The sequence below is a fragment of the Anomalospiza imberbis genome, unplaced genomic scaffold (genome assembly GCF_031753505.1).
Source record: "Anomalospiza imberbis isolate Cuckoo-Finch-1a 21T00152 unplaced genomic scaffold, ASM3175350v1 scaffold_627, whole genome shotgun sequence".
Taxonomy (NCBI): Eukaryota; Metazoa; Chordata; class Aves; order Passeriformes; family Viduidae; genus Anomalospiza; species Anomalospiza imberbis.
In genome coordinates this window covers 36,237-57,771 of record NW_027100241.1, presented here as the reverse complement: position 1 = coordinate 57,771, position 21,535 = coordinate 36,237, and the positions used below count along the sequence as shown (strand labels likewise).

Sequence of the window (21,535 nt, the reverse complement as noted above, 5' to 3'; positions counted from 1 at the left end):
GATGGAGACCCCCTGGGGAATGGCCTGGGGTGAGAGGGACAGGGACACCCCTTGGGGAATGGCCTGGGGTGACAGGGACAGGGACAACCCCCCAAGCCCCTCCCAAGCATCTGCCAGGACAAGAGGCACAGAGACACCTCAAGCATCCCCTGGGCACTGGACAAAACAAACTCGGCAGAAATCAAACTTCACCCTACATAAAATGCCTTGAGGAATATTTGCTCTTCCCACATGTCACTTGTGATGGAAACGCAAACAAATCCCAAACATGAATAAACTGACAATAGTAGCAATAATGTGGCAATTCCAAATTTCATCGTTTCCTGCACAGCTTCAGCTCTGCTGCTGGCAGGTTCTGATAAAAGTGAAAATTTGGCCCAATACAGATTATTAAAAGGAAGGGAAAGCTCTGTGTAGCTGTCACAATGGTGACAGGGATGAAGAAAAAAATTATTCTCACATTTGGCAAAGCCCACAAGCCTGTGAATTTGGGAGTTATTTGGGAATTTAACTACTTGAGCTGGGCTTCTTCTAGTAAAACATAAACTTGAAGCGATTTAAAGATTTTAGAGGAGCTAAGATTTTAGTTAGAGATAAGCCTTACTAGAGTTAATTAAAACAAATGAGTAGGCCTTGATGAAGTTAAGAGTTAGTAGTTAACTAATAATTGATTGCTTGTCAACACGATGTTTAGTTAGCTGGGTTTATAATGAAGAATATAGAAACTGACAAATAGCTTTTAGGAACATAAGACAGTTGTGGGCCTCCTCTGTTGTGAAACCAATTGACGACAGGGAATGGGAGTTCTACCAAGGTTCATTTGTCATATTTGCATTGAAAAGGTAGAAAGGTCAGAATGAGGAAGACTTCATTTACTTCCTCATTTTGGGACCCCTCCCCATGAAAGGACCACCGACCCTTTTCAAGGAACAAACTACACATGCTTAAAAGCTTTTGAAATGATTAGCATACAAAGTGAGGAATGGGATGCACTAAAATTATGAATATGTATTTGCATTTTGGGTATTCAATACTTGTATGGATAAAAGGACTCTGTAATCATTTGAAAGGCGCAGTGTGTATTTGGGAGCTATCCCGCACGCTGCCTGGCATTGTAATAAACATACACTTTCTTACTTTAAACTGTTAGATAGTTTCTGTCCGTCACAGTTGGATATCAGTACTACATCAATATCCATATTTCTTTAATAAATCACTAGGACTTTTGGCAGCCTTGTGTTCCTCACCTTGTGGTGAATGATCCTTGTCAGTCTTGCTGGTATCATTTGCTCCCTTTCCTCCAGTGATTTTAACAAACTTTTCTAGGAAGGACAACAAAATATTTTCTTTACACTGGCCACCCACAACAGCCATTTTCCTCATAAGTTCTCCCAAAAGTCACACAGAAGAAGTTGCCTCCAGGTGTCCAAGAGTTCCTCCAGAAAGAGCCAGGACCTCCTGAGAGGGGGGAACCATGCTCTTGTCAAAGGCACTCGGGGTCAGACAACAGTGCCCTGAACTCACTGCACCAAAATAATGTCTCAATCTGGTTAATAAAAAATTGTTAGAGAGATGCCTCTGCCCCAATTAAGGTACTAACGAGACCAAATCCCAAGTGGATTTTATTGAACAGTAAATACGAGGTAGAGAGAGAGATGGAAAGAAAGAGAAAAGGGGGGAGAGCAAGGGAGTGACAGGGACAGAGACCTCCCCTGAGGTGGGGCAAGTGTGACATTGTCCCCTGTGTGCGTGGCCTTCCCAGGGTGGAGGTTTTACACCTGAGCCAGTTTGGGAAAGGGGGGTGGTGTTCACCCCCCACCCCGAGCAGGGATTGCCTCACTGTTTCAGGGTGCAATGTAAGATGTAACCCAAAGTATGTTTTCAGTCACCATCTTCATAAACTGTGATAAACAGGTGGGGCAGTGTTCTTTATCTCTTCCATGGCTCAGCCCTGATAACGCCCTCCAGGGGCTATCTTCTGTTCATGGGCCATTGAGTGCCACTGCAGGACTGATAAAATTACATCATCCCATTGTGGGATGCTCCGCCCAGGGGGAGGAACCAAGCATTCCTACCTGGATATAATCTCACCCTTGCAACACCAGGACCACCTTGCCTACTGGATTCCCAGAGGACAAGAGCTCCGTAACCACCACTGGACCTTCCGAGCAAGACCCATCAGGTGATCCCTTCTACAGGATCGCCGCTTTGACAGAATCACGTTCATCACTCCAACAGGGCTGGAACCTCCATTTCATCAGACTGCTACCACCACCCTGACCAACGGGGTGTCAGGTTAAATCCTGACTCTGTCAGTCTAAGCCAGTGTTTCTGTATCATTGCCTTGATATTGATTTTTTTTTATTAAATTGTAATTCTGGCTTAGACTCTCCTCCTGGTTTGCCTTCAAACCAGTACAAGGCGCAATGTGCTCATCCCTTGTTTTCCTCCCAAAACAGAATTTTCCTTCTCCAAACCATTGCGAAATGGTGGAGAAGGCTGCGAGGAAGGGGAAGGAGCCCCTGGAAACCCAGGCAGGTGAGGAGGAAGTCACTGCCCCTTTCATCCTCTCTCCTGCTCCATCTCTCAGCCCAGCACGGCCCCCAACTACAGGACAACCTCTCTGCCAACGCCGTCCTGCCGGGGACGCACTGGGGGGATCTCCTTCCCCCTCCCTAGGGCACAGAGGCAAATCCCAACCTCTCCTTGTCTTTCCTCCCCCAGACAAGGAGCTGAAGATGGAGACAAGGAAGGACAAATCCCCATGGCAGAACCTCGTGTCAGAGGCTGCTTTCAGAGGCTGCTTTGAGCGGCTTCATGGCGCAGGAATCCAACGGGGAGGAAAAGCCCAGGAGATCCCGCAGGAGGAGGAGCTGGAAACCCAGCTCAGGGTGCACTGAGGAGGAAAGACCCACCCTGTGCCAGGAAGGTGGGCAGAGCTCCTGCCAGAGCTCGGAGCTGGTGGGCCATCAGCAGCTTCATGATGGGGAGAAGCCCTACAAGTGCTTGGAGTGTGGGAAGAGCTTCAGGAAGAGCAACAACCTGATCTGCCACCAGATGATCCACACTGGGGAATGGCCCTATGAGTGTGGGGAGTGTGGGAAGGGCTTCAGCTACAGATCCAACCTCATCATCCACCAACGCATCCACACTGGGGAGAGGCCCTACGATTGTGGGGAATGTGGAAAGAGTTTCAGCCGAAGGTCCCACTTGATCCGCCACCAGAGGATCCACACTGGGGAGAGGCCTTACGAGTGTGGGGAATGTAGGAAGAGCTTTAGCCGAAGGTCCCACTTGATCAGCCACCAGAGGATCCACACTGGAGAAAGGCCATACAAATGTGGGGAATGTGGGAAGAGCTTCAGCCAGAGGTCCCACTTGATCAGCCACCAGAGGATCCACACTGGAGAAAGGCCATACAAATGTGGGGAATGTGGGAAGGGCTTCAGCCAGAAGTCCCAACTGATCATCCACCAAATGATCCACACTGGGGAGAGGCCCTACGAATGTCCCAACTGTCAGAAGAGCTTTCAGACCAGATCCATTCTTCTCAAGCACCAGCGGATTCACACCGGGGAGAGGCCCTTCCGCTGCCTCCACTGCAGGAAGGGCTTCAAGCAAAACTCCCACCTCATCAGGCACCAGCACATCCACACCAGGGAGAGGCCCTACACGTGTCCCCAGTGTGGGAAGAGCTTCTCCAGGAGCTCTCACTTGACCAGACACCAACGGAGACACCAGCAAGGGAAGCCCTGCAAATGCCTTAGCTCCAGGAAGAGCTTTGTGCACTGCTCCAGCTCCATCCCCCATGGGAGAACGCATGTTGGGAAGAGCTCTGGTGATCCATGTTCCCTGTGATGCATGCTCGGAAGAGATCTTTTCCTGCCCCTGCCAATGACATGGTGTGGGATCAAAGAACATGAGGGTCTTGCCATGGCCCTGTCATTACATTCACTCCCACCTCAGGTCATTGCCAGGGGCAGGAAAGGGACTCTCTCAGTCCCCGAGGAGAAGGGTGTCCTTTCCAGACAAAAGGAAACACATGGCCAGGAAGAGCCAGTCAGTTGTGATGTAGTTTTTCCTGTAAATAGTTTTTCTTATCCCTTCTGTTATCAATATTGTTTCTGGTCCTGTTTGTTCCTTGTCTCGTTGCTGTTCCCAGTAAATTGTTCTCCTCCCAGCCCGGGATCTTTGCCTTTTGTGCTTTCCATGGGAGGCAGGAGGGCAGCGAGGGGCAGTGCGGTTTTAGCAGGAGCAGGAAATTGGGGAATCCCATTCCTGAACCCCAGCCCTTGGAAACCGAGCATCCCAGCTGGTCCCAGCCCTGGTGGCCATGGCAACAGCCTTGGGAGCGGGTCCCTGGCTGGGGCTGTGGGAACCTCTTCACTCTGGTGCCCAGGGACAGGACTGGAGGGAACGGCTGCAGCTGAGACGGGGCAGGCTGAGGTTGGATCTCAGGAAAAGGTTTTTGCCCAGGGGCTGCTGGGGCACTGCCCAGGCTCCCCAGGGAAGGGTCACAGCTCCAGGGCTCTCTGAGCTCCAGCAGCGTTTGGACACCGCTGCCAGGCCCAGGCTGGCATTGTTGGGGTGTCCTGTGCAGGGCCAGCAGTTGGACTCGAGGATCCTGATGGGTCCCTCCCAGCTCAGCCAGTTCTGTGGTTCTGGGATCCCATGGCCCTGGGGATGGGACTGCCAATGGTTCCATGGCAACGGGCTCGGGCTCCAGGCCTGAGCTGGTGTCCATGGCAACCACCCCTGGCATGGGGTCTCCATGGAGCTGCCCAGGGACGGACCATAGCAACAAGGGCTGGGGATGGTTGCCATGGAAACAGAGTATAGCAACAGGGGCTGGTGATGGTTGCCATGGAAACTGACCATAGCAACAGGGGTTCCTGGTGATGGTTGCCATGGAAACTGACCACAGCAACAGGGGTTCCTGGTGATGGTTGCCTGCTAAGGATCAGATTTGTCACAGGCACTCAGAGGGGTTCCATGGGGACTTTCCAAGAGTCTCCAGGCTGCTCAAGAGCTGGAATGTCCCAGGCAGAGACAGGGGCTCCATGGAAACCTCCCAGGGGTTTCTGGGGATGGTAAAGGTCCAGATGGTCACAGGTAGTCACAGCCATCCCATGGTGACATCCCAGGGGTCATTTGGCTGCAAAGGCACCGATCTGTCACAGGCACTCAGGGGGCCTCCACGGTGACATCCCAGGAGTCCCCAGGCTGCCAAAGAGCCGGGATGTCACGGGCACTCACAGGGGTTCCTGTCATGGGCAGAGTGGGAGCTTCAGGCAAAAGCTTTATTTCCTTACTGGAGAAACTCCTGCTGAGTCATGAGGTGGAGAAATGACACACAACAGCCACCATGGATCCTGAAACCCCTGCAGGACCCCCAGACTTCTAGAATTCCTTCTAAGAAAGGAGATTGGGAGCAGCTGGATCCAATCCCACCTCCAAACTTTATCAAAGGTGTAAAAGATTGGACAGGTGGAATTGAACCTTAATGCAATTTATCCCACAGGATTAACAATGGAATGCTAGATATATTTATATAAATAGAGCTCTGATAGTTTCTGATCATGATTAGAAGAAAGATCCTTATCAGACTTATCTACTCCACAGTATAGAAGCTATAACAATTATTAGAATGTAGTGCTCTGGGAACCAATTTTGACGTCACCAGGGCCTTGCTGGAGTGGTTTGAGCCCATTGCAGGCAGAGCCTCCTGCTCCAGCAGGAACTGCCTTTCCTGTGCCAGGAGCAGGGCAGGTCCCGCTGCAGGAAAAGCCCCAGGCCAGCCCCAGCACAGGGAATGCCGCGGGCACAAGGGCAGAGTTCCATGCTGGGAGCTGTGCCAGGGAGAGCCTGAGGCACCAAAGGCGCCTTGGCAGCAGCAGCTGCTTGCAGGGCATGGCCAGAAGCCTCCCTTGGCAAGCCGGCCTGGTGGCCAGCACTGCAGAGCTGCTGCCTCAGGGCTCATTTCTGGCTGGTCTCTGGAAAGCCACTTCTGCTCCAGGAGCCTGATGGGGAAGCCATTGGCCCCAGCACCTTGGGGACAGGACATTAATGACAAAACTCTTCCTGCCAGCAGAGACAAGGAAGGGGCAGAGGAAAGGGGAGAGCCAGGCCCAGGGGACGGGGCTGGATTGTGGCAGCAGCTCTCTGGCCACAGAGAGAAACAGACAACTTTCCCAGACATGGTTCTGGGAAAGGCTGTGAGAAGATCAGAGAAAAGAATGAGAAACAATTCTTCTCTTAACTTGCTGCACCTGGTGTTGTGAACATGTGGAATGTGTTATGGAGATTTGTTTACCAAAGGGTGGTTTCTTAATTAGCCAATGGTGATGGTGTTTTAATTAAAGGACCAATTAGGTCCACTTGTAGTGAACTAGGGTATAAAAGGTAGGGGTTTCTTACTAAAAGAAAAGAATCAGCCTTCTGTGAATGCATGGAGTCTGTGTCAATTATTACCTGGCCAGGGACCCCTTGTACCAGCACTGGAATGGTGATGGCTGTGAGGTCACAGCCCCTGCAGCAGCCTGGCTGCCCTCAGCAGACATTCTGGCCAGAAGCATTGTGAGGGCCCCCAGCACATCAGAGAACCCACACAACAGGAATTATGTCCTTGGGGATGAGAGGGTTTCACTGGGTCAGGTTGCACAAGGCTCCTGCTTTTGGAGCATTCCTGGGATGGGAAATTCACTTCTCTGGAAAAACAGCTGCAGTTTTTTGCCATTCTCATTGTGAAATATTTTCTCCTTGTAACAAGTTTAACCCACTCTGGTTCAGTTTAAAGATGTGAGAAATGCTGCTGACTTTTAAAAATTTAGAAGGTTTATTAAAAGCTTATCAAAATACAACAGAAGACTGAATAAGGATGTGAAAAATGAGGTTCAGTCTCCTGGTAAAATTTAGAAGTTTAATAAATGACAATAGGAGACAAAGGTAATAAAGCAAAGATTTATGGCCAGGTGTTTGACATTCTGCCAAGAGCACCCCTGCTATTTCAGAGACGCCCTTTACATACCCTTTCTATTGCATCAGCCTGCTGCATATCCATAAACAATGATGCATATTTAAACTTCTCCCCAAACTAGTTTACATGTTCCAGAACTATTTAGCACGTCTCCTCCTTGGGTCTGCCTTTTTAGAGCACGCACATTTCCTGGCTGTGGTTTTAGTCTGTTCTTGTATCACCTCCAGTTTGGGCTTTGGTCCATATTTTCTACAGACAGTGGGTGCTGATAACTGGCATGTCAGCAGCAGGGGTCTCCATCATATGTTCACTGGATGCTATCCAAGACAAGCAGGCAGTTCCATTACCACAAGCATGATTATATCAGCTATTTCACCACTATGTTTACTTATAAGCACAAAAAAACCTATATCTTTATAGCAAAATTATTTTAACATTATACATATAGCATCCATTTCAATATTTTCAAAAAGCCAGTATTACAATATTTATTTATACATATATATATGACCCTCTTTGCCAGAGTGCAGCCAGTTCTCTGAGCAAAGCAGGTCCCAGGTGAGTGAGGAGAGAGAGGATGGGCTTGGGGAATGTGGAGCAAGGTTGTCCAGGCTGGGTCAGATCTCAAGGCACAGCTTCTCTGAGCAGGCCAGACCTCCTTAGTAGAGTCCCTGGGTCAGTATCCATCACAAAATGCAATCACCTCTTCCCTAAAGAGAAGAGTAATAAAATGCACTCTTTAAAATAGAAATGCATATTTCTTAGAAGGCCTTTAAAATAATTCCCCATAAATGCAGCAGGAAACCTTCCTAACCAGACCAGAGGGAAATCAAGGCAGACCCTTGGTTGGTTAGGACTTGTTTGACCCTAATGAGCCCTGTGGTGCATTTGGAGGTAAGCCCTGGAACCTCAGGGCCTGAGAGGAGATTGCACAAACCTTTCCAGGAGTCAAAGTCAGAGTAAAAACCCAAAGTTTCTTGAGCCATTAATGGGTGCCACTGAGGTCCATCCCCAACACAGGCTCCTCATGGACTCCTTGGAGGAGAGAACTGGAGGCCAGGATGGCACAAAAACCTCTCAGAGGCTCAGAGTGAAAAGGACAATACAAAGTACCTTAAACTCCTTGAGTATCTCAAAGCATTAATGAACCCCACTGAGTGTCAGCACAAAGCTCTCAAGGGACTCGTTAAAGCAGATAATTGGGGCCATGATTGCACAAAGCTCTCAGAGACTCCAAGGCAAAAGCCAAAGCCAAAGTGCTTTGAAAAACCTGCAGTCCCTGGGAGCATGAAGGAGCCCCCAGGGCCATTCCTGAGCAAGGCTCCCCAGGGACTCCTTCCAGCAGATCCTTGAGGCCACTGGGATGTGGGCTAGGGGGGGATGCAGAGGGCAGGACAAGGGGCTGACAGTGCCCAGCCTGGCTGGGGCTGTGCCAGGAGGCCCCAGTGCCTCAGGACAAGGTGTCTCCTGACAGCCCTTGGTGGCACAGACCCTGCTGTGCCCCAGGGCACCAAGACTTGGCTTCTCTTTGTCCCCACCTGTCATCAGTGCCTCCAGTTCTCTGCTCTGCCTGGGGCCTGGGGACACTTTCTCAGTCGTGTCCCTCAGTGGGACCCATTAAAAGTCAAAGAAACTTTGGAGTTGGATTCTGACTTGGAGTTCTGGAGAGGTTTCTGCAGCTCCCTCTCAGGGCCTGATGTTCAGGGCCTGAGCACAAAGCCCCAGAGGGTCATTAAAGTCCTTGTGCTGTGTCTGTGCTGCTGAGCTGGGCTGGGCTCCTGGCACAGAGGGTGATCCTGGCAACCAAGGAGACCTTCAAAAGCACATTTCTCTGGATGAGCAGCTCTTCTCCCAGCCCAGCAGGGCTGGGGCACTGCCTGCAGCCAGCCCGGGCACAGCACAGAGGCACAGAGAGCTTCCATCAGTCAGGGCTGGGAAGGTGCTGAGAAGTGCCTGGGGCAGAATCCCTGGCAGCCCTTGGCACAGGAACCTCTGGCTGCAGGACAATGCAGCTGCAGCTCCTGGAGTGATCTCCTACAGCTGGAACATCCCAATGCCCACAGACCCTGTGAGTACAATTCTGAGTATTTCTGGTGCAGGTCAGGTGAAATGCTCATGAAGCTCTGATATGCTGAGGGTTTCTGACCAGTCATAAATTATTTCCAAAACAAGGATTTTGATAAAATGAGGAAATTTCCAATGACTTTGTATCCAGTTTCCTCCTATTGTAGAATGGCAGGGAGTGGGGGATAAATATTAAAGGCTAATAATGAATTCTTAGTTATGAATTTGGCTAGTGTCTGGCACATCCAAACTGTTACTTCTAGAGATCAATAGTTTCACAGGAGATCCCTAATGTGCCTCCAGCCACTCTGCCCATGGACAGCAGCAGCATCACCTGTGCTGGAGCCATCAGGCTCAGTCTGAGCTGTCCTTTCTCCAAGCTGCAAACAGAACCTGCCCCCAGCCAGTGCCCTGCAAACAGGCAGGGTTCTGTCAGGCCAAGGAGAATGCACAGAGATTTGGGGTCTGTGAGTGCTGGCAGGGAGAGCTCAGGCACAGGGAAACACCTGCAGGAGGAAAATCCCCAGGAAGCAGAGAGAAGATCACGGAAGGAGAGAAAGCAAAACCCAGAAATGCTGTGACAGGGAGAGTTTAGAGATGTCCAGAGTATCCCCTCCAGTGCAGACCCTCCCTCTGAACAAGCCCCTTCCCTCCTGTCCCCCCAGCCAAGCCTCTGTCCTCAGGGCCGGGGCTCCAAGGCGTGCAGCCCCTCCTGTGCAGGCAGAGCTGCAGCAGAGCCGTGGGGCAGCTCTGCAGCCCCGGGCCCAGTTCCCTCTGCAGAGCACAGGGCTGGGAGCAGCTGCCCGGCACTGGGGGCTCTGGGAGGGGGCACAGCTGGCTCAGGGTGACACAGCTGTCCCCAGTGCCTGGCTCTGGGCAATGCTGTCAGTGCAGCCAGGGAAGGAGCTGCATCTCCCCGCATCCAGTGCTGTCAGAAGGACACTTGGAATTCTCCCTGAGATTTCAGTCCAAGCTGGGAGCTTCAATCCAGGATGCAAACCTGTCCTAAAGCATCTCTGAGTTATAAGATTGATGGGGAAAGGCAGAGGTGTTCTGACACTGAAAATGCTGCTGGCTTGGTGAAATGAGCAATGTGAGTCCTTGGCTACAAATGTGGAGCTGGGCTGTGCTGGATCCATCTGTCCAGCAGTACCCTGTGACATTTTAGTACAAGTGTGGGAAGGTGATCACCATCTACCTGACAAAAGTTAAATCCCAGAGAAACTCTGAAGAGGTCAGAATTGCAGACCATCTCCCCTCACTCTCCTCTCATCATTTTGCCTCACAGAACTTGCTCTGTTCTCCCTGGCGGAAGCAGAAATGCGGAGATTTTGATATCCAAGAATACTAGGAAAAATACTGGGGAGCTTATGAAGAAAACCCCAGAAATCTTAAACACAGAATTGTGACTGTGTGTGGCACAGAGGAGGGTGTATGGGAAATGGCTTTGATTTTGGTTACAGGTATCTCCTCTAATTCTTCACTGTCCTTTTCTCCATGAACAGGTCCCCATGTGCAGCCACAGCCAATGTCCAACAGCAGCTCCATCAGCCACTTCCTCCTGCTGGCACTGGCAGACACGCGGCAGCTGCAGCTCCTGCACTTCTGCCTCTTCCTGGGCATCTCCCTGGCTGCCCTCCTGGGCAACGGCCTCATCATCAGCGCCGTAGCCTGCGGCCACCACCTGCACACGCCCATGTTCTTCTTCCTGCTCAACCTGGCCCTCAGCGACCTGGGCTCCATCTGCACCACTGTCCCCAAAGCCATGCACAATTCCCTCTGGGACACCAGCACCATCTCCTACACAGGATGTGCTGCCCAAGTCTTTCTGATTTTCTTCTTTCTTGCAACAGAGTTTTATCTCCTGACCATCATGTGCTACGACCGCTACGTGTCCATCTGCAAACCCCTGCACTACGGGACCCTCCTGGGCAGCAGAGCTTGTGCCCACATGGCAGCAGCTGCCTGGGCCAGTGCCTTTCTCAATGCTCTGCTGCAAACAGCCAATACATTTTCTTTGCCCTTCTGCAAAGGCAATGCCCTGGGCCAGTTCTTCTGTGAAATCCCACAGATCCTCAAGCTCTCCTGCTCCACATCTTACCTCAGGGAACTTGGGCTCATTGCTCTTAGTGCCTGTTTGGCATTTGGCTGTTTTGTGTTCATTGTTTTCTCCTATGTGCAGATCTTCAGGGCTGTGCTGAGGATCCCCTCTGAGCAGGGACGGCACAAAGCCTTTTCCACCTGCCTCCCTCACCTGGCCGTGGTCTCTCTGTTCCTCAGCACTGGTGTATTTTCCTACCTGAAGCCCCCCTCCATGTCCTCCCCATCCCTGGATCTGTCACTGTCAGTTCTGTACTCAGTGGTGCCTCCAGCCCTGAACCCCCTCATCTACAGCCTGAGGAACCAGGAGCTCAAGGCTGCAGTGAGGAGACTGGTGACTGGATGCTTTCAGGAACATTAAACTGCTGACCTATTTCTGTAAATCACTTGCAATAAAAGTCATCTTTGATACTTCTTGTTGATTTAGTTGTGGCGTTTATTTTCCTTTGCCTTAGTTTTTCAATATTGACCACAAGAAAATGTCAATGTTTGTGCAATTTCTCCTTTTGTTTCTCACCACATTCCCTGTGGCCACAGACTGTGTCAATGAGGGTCTGCCCTCTTGGTGGCTTTAAAGGAACTCAAGGATGTCCCAGCAAAGTTTTCTGCAGAGATGCCCTTTTGGTGCCTTCTCTGGAGCTGCAGCAGCAATGTCTGTGTGCAGAGCTGGGGCAGATCAGTGCTGACACAGCAGCTGTGCCCAGCAGCAGCAGCACTTGGTGTTGCCAGTGCTGCTCCCGTGGCCCTGCCCCGCTGCCCTGGTGGCCCTGGTGTTGCTGCAGGGCCTGAGTGCTCTCGGGGCCGGGCACAGTCCTGGGGGTGGCAGTGCCGGGGCTGCAGCAGGGACAGCCCATGGGCACTGCTGGGGCAGCGCTGACGCCTCAGGCCAGGGCCTGGGGGCTCCAGGCTCCTTGCCCAGGCTCTCTCAAGAACACGGCCAGGCCAGTGCTCAGCACAGAAAACCCCCGTGAGCAGCCCCAGGCTGGCCGTGGGCAGGCTGGGGGCAAACAGCATGGCTGGTGCTCTGCAAGGGCCCTGGGGGAGACGGGAAGGAGCAGCAGAGCAGGGGCTGATCCATCCCCAGTGCGCTGGACAGCCCAGGGCAGCGTCCCAGAGCGTCCTCATGGAGCTGCCAACAACATCCTCCCTCTGCAGCCCTGGCCTCTCCCCCAGCTCACACAGGTGCCGCATCCTTGCAGGCACAGCCACGGCAGCGCTGGCTCAGGAGCCCCTGTTTGCATTGCACACAGCAGGCGGGAGCACCCCCATGCTGCTGCTGTGGGGACATGAACCTGAGGGAGAACAAATGCCATCAGCCCCTGGGGCCAGGAAGGGCTGGGGCACGCCAGGGAAACCACTCAGCTTTGTCCTGGCCTCTGCAGTCAGCCAGAAAGTTTGTTCCCATCAGCTGGGAGTTTCCTGTCCCACTGCAGACGCTGTTGCTCAGAGCCAGGGCTGCCTGGCAACCACCCCCAAACTGCCCTGAGCATTTCCTTGGCTTCACCTTTGCTTTCTTTTCTCATTCCTAGTTGAAATTTCTTCCTGTTGCCAGTCCTTGTTCCCTCCCCTGCAAACAGCCCATCCCTGTTTGCCCTTTACTCTCTGGCCCCACTCCCCATTCCAGTTCCTGATTTGGCACCATAGGAACGTCCCCTGGGGAGCAGGATCATACCACAAGTGCTGCAGGAATTGTCTGCAGGCTCCTGCAGTGCCTCGTGCTGCTCCCTTGCCAGAGGCAGCCCAGGCCAGGGGGGCACATCTGGGCTGCTGTGTCTGGCTGTGGGGCTGCCTGTTCTGGGCAGTGAGGAGGGGCTGCAGAGGCTCTGCAGGACTGACAGGATGGGCTTTGGGGCTGTGAGGAGAAGCTGAGGGACCTGGGCTGCTGGAGCTTCTGAAGAGGAGGCCCAGGGCTCCTCCTGCAACTGCTCCAAGGGTGGTTTCAGAGAATCCCAGAATCAGCAAGGCTGGAAGAGACCTTGGAGATCATCAGGTCCAACCTGTGCCCTTACACTGCCTTGTGTCTCCTGAGCCTCCTCTTTTCCAGGATCAAAAACCCCAGCTCCCTCAGCCGCTCCTCACAGGACTTGTGCTCCAGACCCCTCACCAGCCTTGTTGCCCTTCTCTGGACATGCTTCAGCCCCTCCATGTCCTTCCTAAATTGGGGGGCCCAGAATAGGACACAGGACTCGAGGTGCTGCCCAACCAGTGCTGAGCACAGGGGAAGAATCACTGCCCTGCTCCTGCTGGCCACACCATTCCTGATCCAGGCCAGGAGCCATTGGCCTTTTTGGCCACCTGGGAACACTGCTGGCTCATGTCCAGCCTGCTGTCCATCAGTCCCTGCAGGTCCCTTTCTGCCTGGCTGCTGTCCAGCCACTCTGTACCCAGCCTGTAGCGCTGCAGGGGTTGTTGTGGTCAGAGTGCAGGACCCAGCACTTGGACTTGTTAAACCTCACCTTGTTGGATTTGGGCCCTGGATCCAGCCTGTCCAGGTCCCTCTGCAGAGCCCTCCTGCCTTCCAGCAGATCAACACCCCCAGACAACTTGGTGTCACCATGGTTCCATGAGGCCCCAGAGTGTCCCAATGGTCTCCATGATTCCATGAGGCCTCCCAGTGTCACAATGTCCCTCTGGTGTCACAAAGTTCCTTGGCTCCTTGGGCCCTGCAGTGTCACAATGGCACCGTGGTGCCCCAGGGCCCTGCAGTGTCACAATGGATCCTTGGTTCCATGAGGTCTGGCAGGGCAGCAATGCTCTCCTTGGTTCCCGCTGTCTCCCACACTTCCCACTGTCAGGCTATAGAAGGACACCTGGCTAATGAAGGGGAGTGGGAGTGGGTACCTACTCAAGGAGGTAACAATAAAAATCCCTCCCAACCCCCTCTCCCAAGCCAGGTGCCCCTTCAGATTCGGTATGATCCCCTGGATCTGGAGAGTCAGCCAGATGGTTTAGAAGAAAATTATCTGCCCAGTGAGCCTCCCAGTTATGATTCATCTGTGAGACAGATCAGCACCTCTAACGTCAAAAAGGAAAGAAGGGTAATCGTGGTGGGTGACTCCCTCCTGAGGGGAACAGAGGGCCCCATATGTTGACCAGACCCACCCCACAGAGAGGTCTGCTGCCTCCCTGGGACCCGGGTACGGGATATCACTGACACACTGCCTGGGCTGATTCAGCCCTCTGATTATTGCCCACTGCTGATACCCCAGGCTGGCAGTGATGAGATTGAAAAGAGGAGTGTCAGGGCAATTAAAAGGGACTTTAGGGCCTTGGGTCAGGTGGTTAATAGGACAGGGGCACAGACAGTCTTTTCCTCAGTCCCTCTGGAGTCTGAGAAAAACAGTGAAAGCAATAGGAGAGCTCACATTATCAACGAGTGGCTCAAGGGTTGGTGTCATCGACAAAATTTTGGATTCTTTAATCATGGGGCAACTTTTACAGCACCTGGCCTCCTTGGACCAGACGGGCTCCTTCTGTCTGTGAAGGGCAGAAGAATTTTAGCTCATGAACGGGCAGAACTTGTTGAGAGGGCTTTAAACTAGCTCTGAAGGGGAAGGGGATGTAGCTGGGTTTTCTGGAAGCAGGCTCATGGGTGGTAAGCCTGAGCTAGGGGTGAAATCAGCAGCCCAGCTGAGGTGCATGTACACCAATGCACACAGCATGGGTAACAAACCAGAAGAGCTGGAGGCCATGGTGCAGCAGCAGAGCTGTGATGTCATTGCCATCACAGAAACAGGGTGGGACAACTCACATGGCTGGAGCGCTGCACTGGATGGCTGCAAGCTCTTCAGGAGAGACAGGAAAGGGAGAAGAGGTGGAGGGGTGGCCCTTTACATTGGGGAGGCTTTTGACACCATAAGTATTGAAACTTATGAGATGAAGTTGAATGTCTATGGGTGAGACTTAGGGGGAAGGCCAACAAGGCTGACATCCTACTGGGAGTCTGTTATTGCCCACCCAACCAGGAAGAAGTGGTGGACAGGTTATTTTTCTAGCAGCTAGAGAATATTTCTGGATCATCAGCCCTTGTTCTTGTAGGTGATTTCAATCTGCTGGACATCTGCTGGGAACTCAATACAGCTGAAATGAGGCAGTCTAGGAAATTTTTAGAGTTTGTGGAGGACAATTTTTTGTCGCAGCTGGTGAGTGAGCCCACCAGGGGAAGGACTATGTTGGATCTGTTGTTTGTAAATAGAGATGGGCTGGTGGGAGATGTGGTGGTTGGAGGTCACTTGGGGCACAGTGATCATGCAATTATAGAATTCTCAATATTTGGTGAAATGAGGAAGAACACCAATAAGACTCTTACATTGGACTTCTGGAGGGCAGACTTTGGCCTGCTTAGGAGACTTATTCAGAGAGTTCCTTGGGAAGCAGCCCTTGAAAACAAAGGAGTTCAGGAAAGGTGGGAAGCTTCAAAACAGAGATCTCGAGGGCACAGGAACAGACTGTCCCTCTGTGCCAAAAGACGAGTCGATGAGGCAAACATCCACTCTGGATGGGAAAGGAGTTTTTGAAGGAACTTAGGAATAAAAGGAGGGTGTATCATCTTTGGAAGGAGGGTCAGGTCTCTCAGGAAGTATTTAAGGGGCTTGCTAGGGCATGAAGGGAAGAAATTAGGGAGGCCAAAGCTCAGTTTGAACTTAAAATGGCAGCTTTTATAAAGGATCATGAGAAATGTTTTTACAAATACATCAATGGTAAAAGGAAGGGTAACACTGACCTTTGTTCTTTATTAGATGTGGAAGGGAATTTAATACCTGAAGATGAGGAGAAGGCAGAGGTGCTTAATGGCATTTTTGCCTCAGGTTTTAGTGAGAAGATGATTTGCCTTCAGGACAACTGTCCTCCTGGGCTGGTTGATGGTGTCAGGGAGCTGAGTGGGACACTGTTATCCAAGAGGAGGCCATCAGAGAACTGCTGAGCTGCTTGGATGTTCATAAATCCATGGGACCAGATGGGATCCACCCCGGGGTGATGAGGGAGCTGTCAGATGAGCTTGCCAAGCCGCTCTCCATCATTTACCAGCAGCCCTGGCTCACTGGTGAGGTCCCAGATGACTGGAAGCAGCCCGATGTGACACACATTCACAGCAAGAGTGGGAAGGAGGATCCTGGTAATTACAGCCCAGTCAGCCTGACCTGAGTACCCGGTAAGGTCATGGAACAGTTCACACTGAGTGTCATCACACAGCACTTCCAGGATGGCCAGGGTGTCAGACCCAGCCAGCAGGGGTTTAGGAGGGCTAGGTCATGTTTGACCAACCTGGTTTCCTTCTATGACCAGGTGACCCTCCTGGTGGATGCAGAAAAGGCTGTGGATGTGTCTGTTTGGACTCCAGCAAGGCCTTTGACACTGTCTCCCACAGCACACTCCTGGAAAAGCTGCAGCCCACGGCTGGGACAGGAGCACTCTGTGCTGGGTTCAGAACTGGCTGGATGGCCGGCCCAGAGAGTGGTGGTGAGCGGTGCTGCTTCCAGCTGGGGACAGTCACCAGTGCTGTCCCTCAGGGCTCTGTGCTGGGCCAGCTCTGTTCAATATTTTTATTGACCACATGGATGAGGGGATTGAGGCTTTCATTAGTAAATCTGCAGATGACACTGAGCTGGGAGCGTGTGTCCATCTGTTGGAAGGCAGGAGGGCTCTGCAGGGACACCTGGAACAGCTGGGTAGATGGAAGATTCCAGTAAGATGAAGTTTAATCAGTCCTAGTGCCAAGTCCTGCATTTTGGCCACAATAACCCCCTGCAATGCTATGGGCTGGGGACGGTGTGCCTGGACAGTGCCCAGGCAGAAAGGCACCTGGGGACACTGGTCGACAGCTGGCTGGACATGAGCCAGCAGTGTGCCCAGGTGGCCAAGAAGGCCAATGGCTCCTGGCCTGGATCAGGAATGGTGTGGCCAGCAGGAGCAGGGAGGTCATTCTTCCCCTGTACTTGGCACTGATGAACTTGGCATTCTTCCCCTGTGCTGGCACCGTTCCTTGAGTGTTTTGTCCAGTTCTGGCCTCCCCAATTTGGGAAGGACATGGAGGGGCTGGAGCATGTCCAGAGAAGGGCAACAAGGCTGGTGAGGGTCTTAGAACACAAGTCCTGTGTGGAACGACTGAAGGAGTTGTGGTTGTTTCGCTTGGAGAAGACTCAGAGGTGACCTTATCACTCTACAGCTTCCTGAATGGTGGTTGCAGTCAGGTGGGGGTCGGTCTCTCTCCTCACAACAACTGACAGAACCAGAGGACAGTGTCTTAATCTGCACCAAGGTGTATTTAGGTTGGATATTAGGAAAAAAGTTTTTTTATCAAAGGGTGATAAATTCCTGGAATTGTCTGTCCAGGGAGGTGGTGGAGTCACCATCCTGGGATGTGTTTAAAAAAAGACTGGATGTGGCACTCAGTGCCATGGTTTAGCTGAGGTGGTGTTAGGGCATGGGTTGGACTCGATGATCTTGAAGGTCTCTTCCAACCCAGTAATTCTGTGATTCTGTGATTGTGTGACATCACACACAAGGTTGTGACATCATATAGTTGGCTGTGACATCACTGGTGTGTTGTGTGACATCACAGAGCAGGCTGTGACATCACAGGATGCCTGTATGACATCACAGAGCAGAGCAAGCTGTGAGGTCAAAGAGTGTGCTGTGACATTATAGGGTGGCTGTGTTCCATCACTGAAGGTGTTGTGACATCACAGGGTGGGTCGGTGAGCCCACAGAGGTGCTGTGTGACATGTTAAGTGAGTTCTGCCACCACAGAGCAGGCTGTGACCTCACAGGGCAGGTGGTGACATCATCGAGGAGGTTGTGATGTCCCAAAGTTGGCTGTGACATTACAGGCTGGCTGTGTGACATCACAGAACGGGCTGTGAGGCCACAGAGAAGTCTCTGCCATCATAGAAAAGGGCTCTGTGACATCACAGAGCAGCTGTGTGATGTCACAGAGAAGGCTGAGACAATACAGAGTGGGTTGTGACATCACAGAGCTGACTGAGAAATCACAGAGCAGGCTGTGACATCACAGCAAGGCTGCAAAACATCACAAAGGTGGCTGTGACATCACAGAGATGGCTGTGACATCACAGGGTGTCTGTGACATCACAGGCTGGGCTGTGACATCTCAGGGCAGATTTTGTGACATCACAGAGCAGACTGGGACCTCAAAGAGAAGGTTGTGACATCACAGGGCAGCTGTGTGACATCACAGGGGCTGTGTGACCTCCCCTTCTCTAAATCTTATTTTTCTCTATTTCTGTGTCTTCTTGCAAATTTTGATTAACTTTAAATTGAACAGCCTTAGAGTTTGTGAAGTTGAATGGGCCAAGTTAATGCTTTGAGAAGTGTTTTGTGTGAATTGAATGTCATATTAAACCTTCTGCCAAAGTTTCTCATATCTACTAAAGTTGCCAGTAAAGGCTGTTTTGTTGTTCGGAGCTCCAGAAAAACTCTTTTTGGTATTTCTCCAGTGCATCCAACTCAGAGGACACAAACAATTGTAATTCCTCTTAAATGTCTCCTTGAGAGAGTTGTTTGGGGGATGGGAGTCAGGGCTTGTGTGTCCTGCTTGGCACAGCCCAGGCAGGGCTTTCACAGCCACATTCCACACTCCATTTCCCAGCTGGAGCCGCTGGTGCCTCTGAGTTCTGCTGCCCCAGCCCCAGGGACGCTCTCCTTGTCTGCCCATTCCCCCACGGTCTCTGGGCAGGGATGGCCTCAGTGGGGGCTGCTGACAGCCTCAGCAACTTGGAGGCTGCTGCTGAATTTTACTGCTCCAGAGGCTTCTTCAGCCTTCAGCTCTTCACTTCAGGACTTCATTGTCCCAGAGCTCATTAACATTCAAAACACCTTAACAAGCCAAGCTTCTGGGAATAATGTAAGCGTTAAAATCTTTTGTGGTTAATTGGACCAATTTCAGAAGCCTATTCCAAGTGAATATACTACATTTAAAAAGAGAGTGAGAAAAGATTTTTTTGGTCCTGTTTAGTTTTTTTTCTGTTAATACATTGATATGTGCAATCTCCAACTGACATCGAATCCAACTGCTAATGCAGTTTGAACAGACATGAAAATCAAGACCCTTCATGGCTGACAATCAGTCAGACTCTGTCCCTACCCCCACCCCACCATTTCCCCCATCCAAGCCCTGGCACTCAGAGCAGCCTTGTGCAAATCTGAGCTCCCTCCAGCCCAGGCTGCACCTGCAGGTTTCAGCTCCTTGGCTCAAACTCCCACCTGCTTTCCCTGGAGAAGGAGCTGCTCCAGACACAGAGGGATGTTCATTTCTTGTCAGCCAAAAAACCCAAGGGAAGGCACAGCTCCAGCAAATGCAAAAGTCATTCCTCTACTGGATATTAAATCCACTTTGCACAGCAGACAGTCTCAGAGCAATGGAAAACACCTTCTGTGCCCAGCACAGATCCCAAGGTCCCCCCAACCCCTCCCTGCCCTGATTCTGCCCAGATTTGCTCTTTGCACACACGAGTCACAGGCTGAAGTCAGGAGCTCCCTCCATGCCAAGAGGGAGGAAAAGAGGAAAAGTGGATGAAGAGCTCTCCTGTGCAGAGCCAAGGTCCAAGTGCCCCTGCAGTGGGAACCACAACTCATCAGGTTTGTGTCCTTTGGGCTCAGGGATGGTGACACTCAGAGGCACAGAAAGGTTTCTGGCCAACAAACACAAGTTGAACATTTAAACAGTTTAATAACCATCCCAGCTCTTCCCTCCGCTCTCTGTGATGTCCCAGCAGCATCTGACATGTCCCCCATCCCCAAGGGATTTCTGTACAGGAACAGTTTTAGACAGAGACATAAGAAATCGTAATTCTATGATAGATTTAAAAACAGCAAGATATAATTCACTTTTATTTGAACTTCAGAAAGATTGGGCCACTCCCTGATGTGCAAAGAATGAAACCTGTCCGTTGAGAGACATTTGAATGACCAGAGAGCATCTGGAGGGAGAAATCTGGGCGCATCGGGAAGTACATAGATTCACCTGGTCTAGTGCAGAGATGTCCTTAGACATGCCCATTTCAACAGGAGAAATGGAAACATCTAAAGGAAGAGGGAGAGGAAAGAATAAACAGAATATTGGTGACTCGAGGTGACAGGAAGATCAGTATTTCTTCTCCTTCTCCATCAGTACATCAGAAAATTGCTGACTCTTAAAAGTACTGAAGTGATGCAGATACTAAAAATGTGCTTGTATAATATGAAATGTACTAGTATTAACACCTGTGCCCCTTTCCAGGCAGACACCAGCTGTGTGCCCATGACCAGGCAGTGCCACTTGTGCCCTGAGGTGCCGAGCTGGGATTGGATCTCTCAGAGAGGAGCTGAGGCAGAGCAGAGCACCTTGCAAGCTGCAGGTCCCTGCCAGCCCCGCAGAGCTCCTGTGCCATCAACATCTGCTCTGCTCCAGCCTGAAACAGGGCCCAGCATGGTGCCGGGACCATCAGAGAGCTGAGGTGTGTGCTGGAATTCAATGCCCTCCCCATGGCGCAGCAGCCCTGCATTTCCCTGCTCCAGCCTTGGTCTCCAGCACGGCCATGGAGGCTCTTTGGGCTCCTGAGTGTTCCTGCTGTGTCCATGCCCCCAAGGGCACAGAGCAGCCTCCTCTCTCGGGCACTTGCCTGTTTTCCATGCCTTGCACAGGCGCTGGCCCTGCCCCACAAGGCCTGGGCTGAGTCCTGCCCTGCACGCTCAGCCAGGCTGGGATGGACACTGATGGTTTCTGTGCCAGGCTCTCTGAGCCCAGCCCAGCTCCCTGCAAGCTCTGCCAGCTGCCCTGAGCTCTGTGCAGCACCAAGGGCCTCTCCCCAGCACAGCCCAGCCGGCTCTGGCCCCACAGCTCTGCTCAGCCCAGGCTGCTCTGGCCACTGGCCCCACGGCCTCAGCCCCTGGCCAGGGCACAGCAGCAGCTGCAGCTCAGCCAGGACTCAGCCCCAGCCATGGGGGAAGGGGCTTGGCCAAGGCCAAAGGAGGCTCCCTGGCTGCCCTGCTCCCCTCGGGCTGAGGTGCTGAGAGCTCTGCAGCCCCTGCTGCCATCCCATCTGCCCAGGCCGGCACAAGAGCCCGGCCTTGGGGCCCTCCAGAGCTGCTCCTGCTCCAGGCCCAGGGCCCATCCCAGAGCTGGGGCAGCCACAAACCTGTGCCCATTGCTGGTCATTGCTGCTCTGATGGGGATGGATCCTCAGCCACTTGGAGGCTGCTGATGAATTTTACTACTCCAGAGGCCTCGTCATTCTTGAGCTCTTCCTTTTAGGAATTCAGTGAGAAAGGCTCATAAAGATTTGTTTAAAACTTCCAAACAAGAACAGCCCATGGGAATAATTGACATTTTCAATTCTTCTGTGGTTAATTGGACAGATTTCAGTAGTGTATTTAAAGTGAATATACTGTTTTGAA

At 51.9% G+C, this 21,535-nt stretch overlaps 1 protein-coding gene across 1 annotated transcript; it reads left to right on the top strand.

Moving 5' to 3' along the window:
* The first annotated feature begins 2,817 nt into the window (after nucleotides 1-2,817).
* Nucleotides 2,818-3,858, top strand: LOC137467433 (zinc finger protein 551-like). The gene has a single exon (XM_068178935.1). It carries the CDS (start codon nucleotides 2,818-2,820, stop codon nucleotides 3,856-3,858), a length of 1,041 nt encoding a protein of 346 aa, XP_068035036.1.
* The last annotated feature ends 17,677 nt before the right edge of the window (nucleotides 3,859-21,535 follow it).

What these genes read in the sequence shown, in the direction of transcription:
- LOC137467433 (XM_068178935.1), top strand. Translation starts at nt 2,818, where the DNA reads ATGGCGCAGGAATCCAACGGGGAGGAAAAGCCCAGGAGATCCCGCAGG.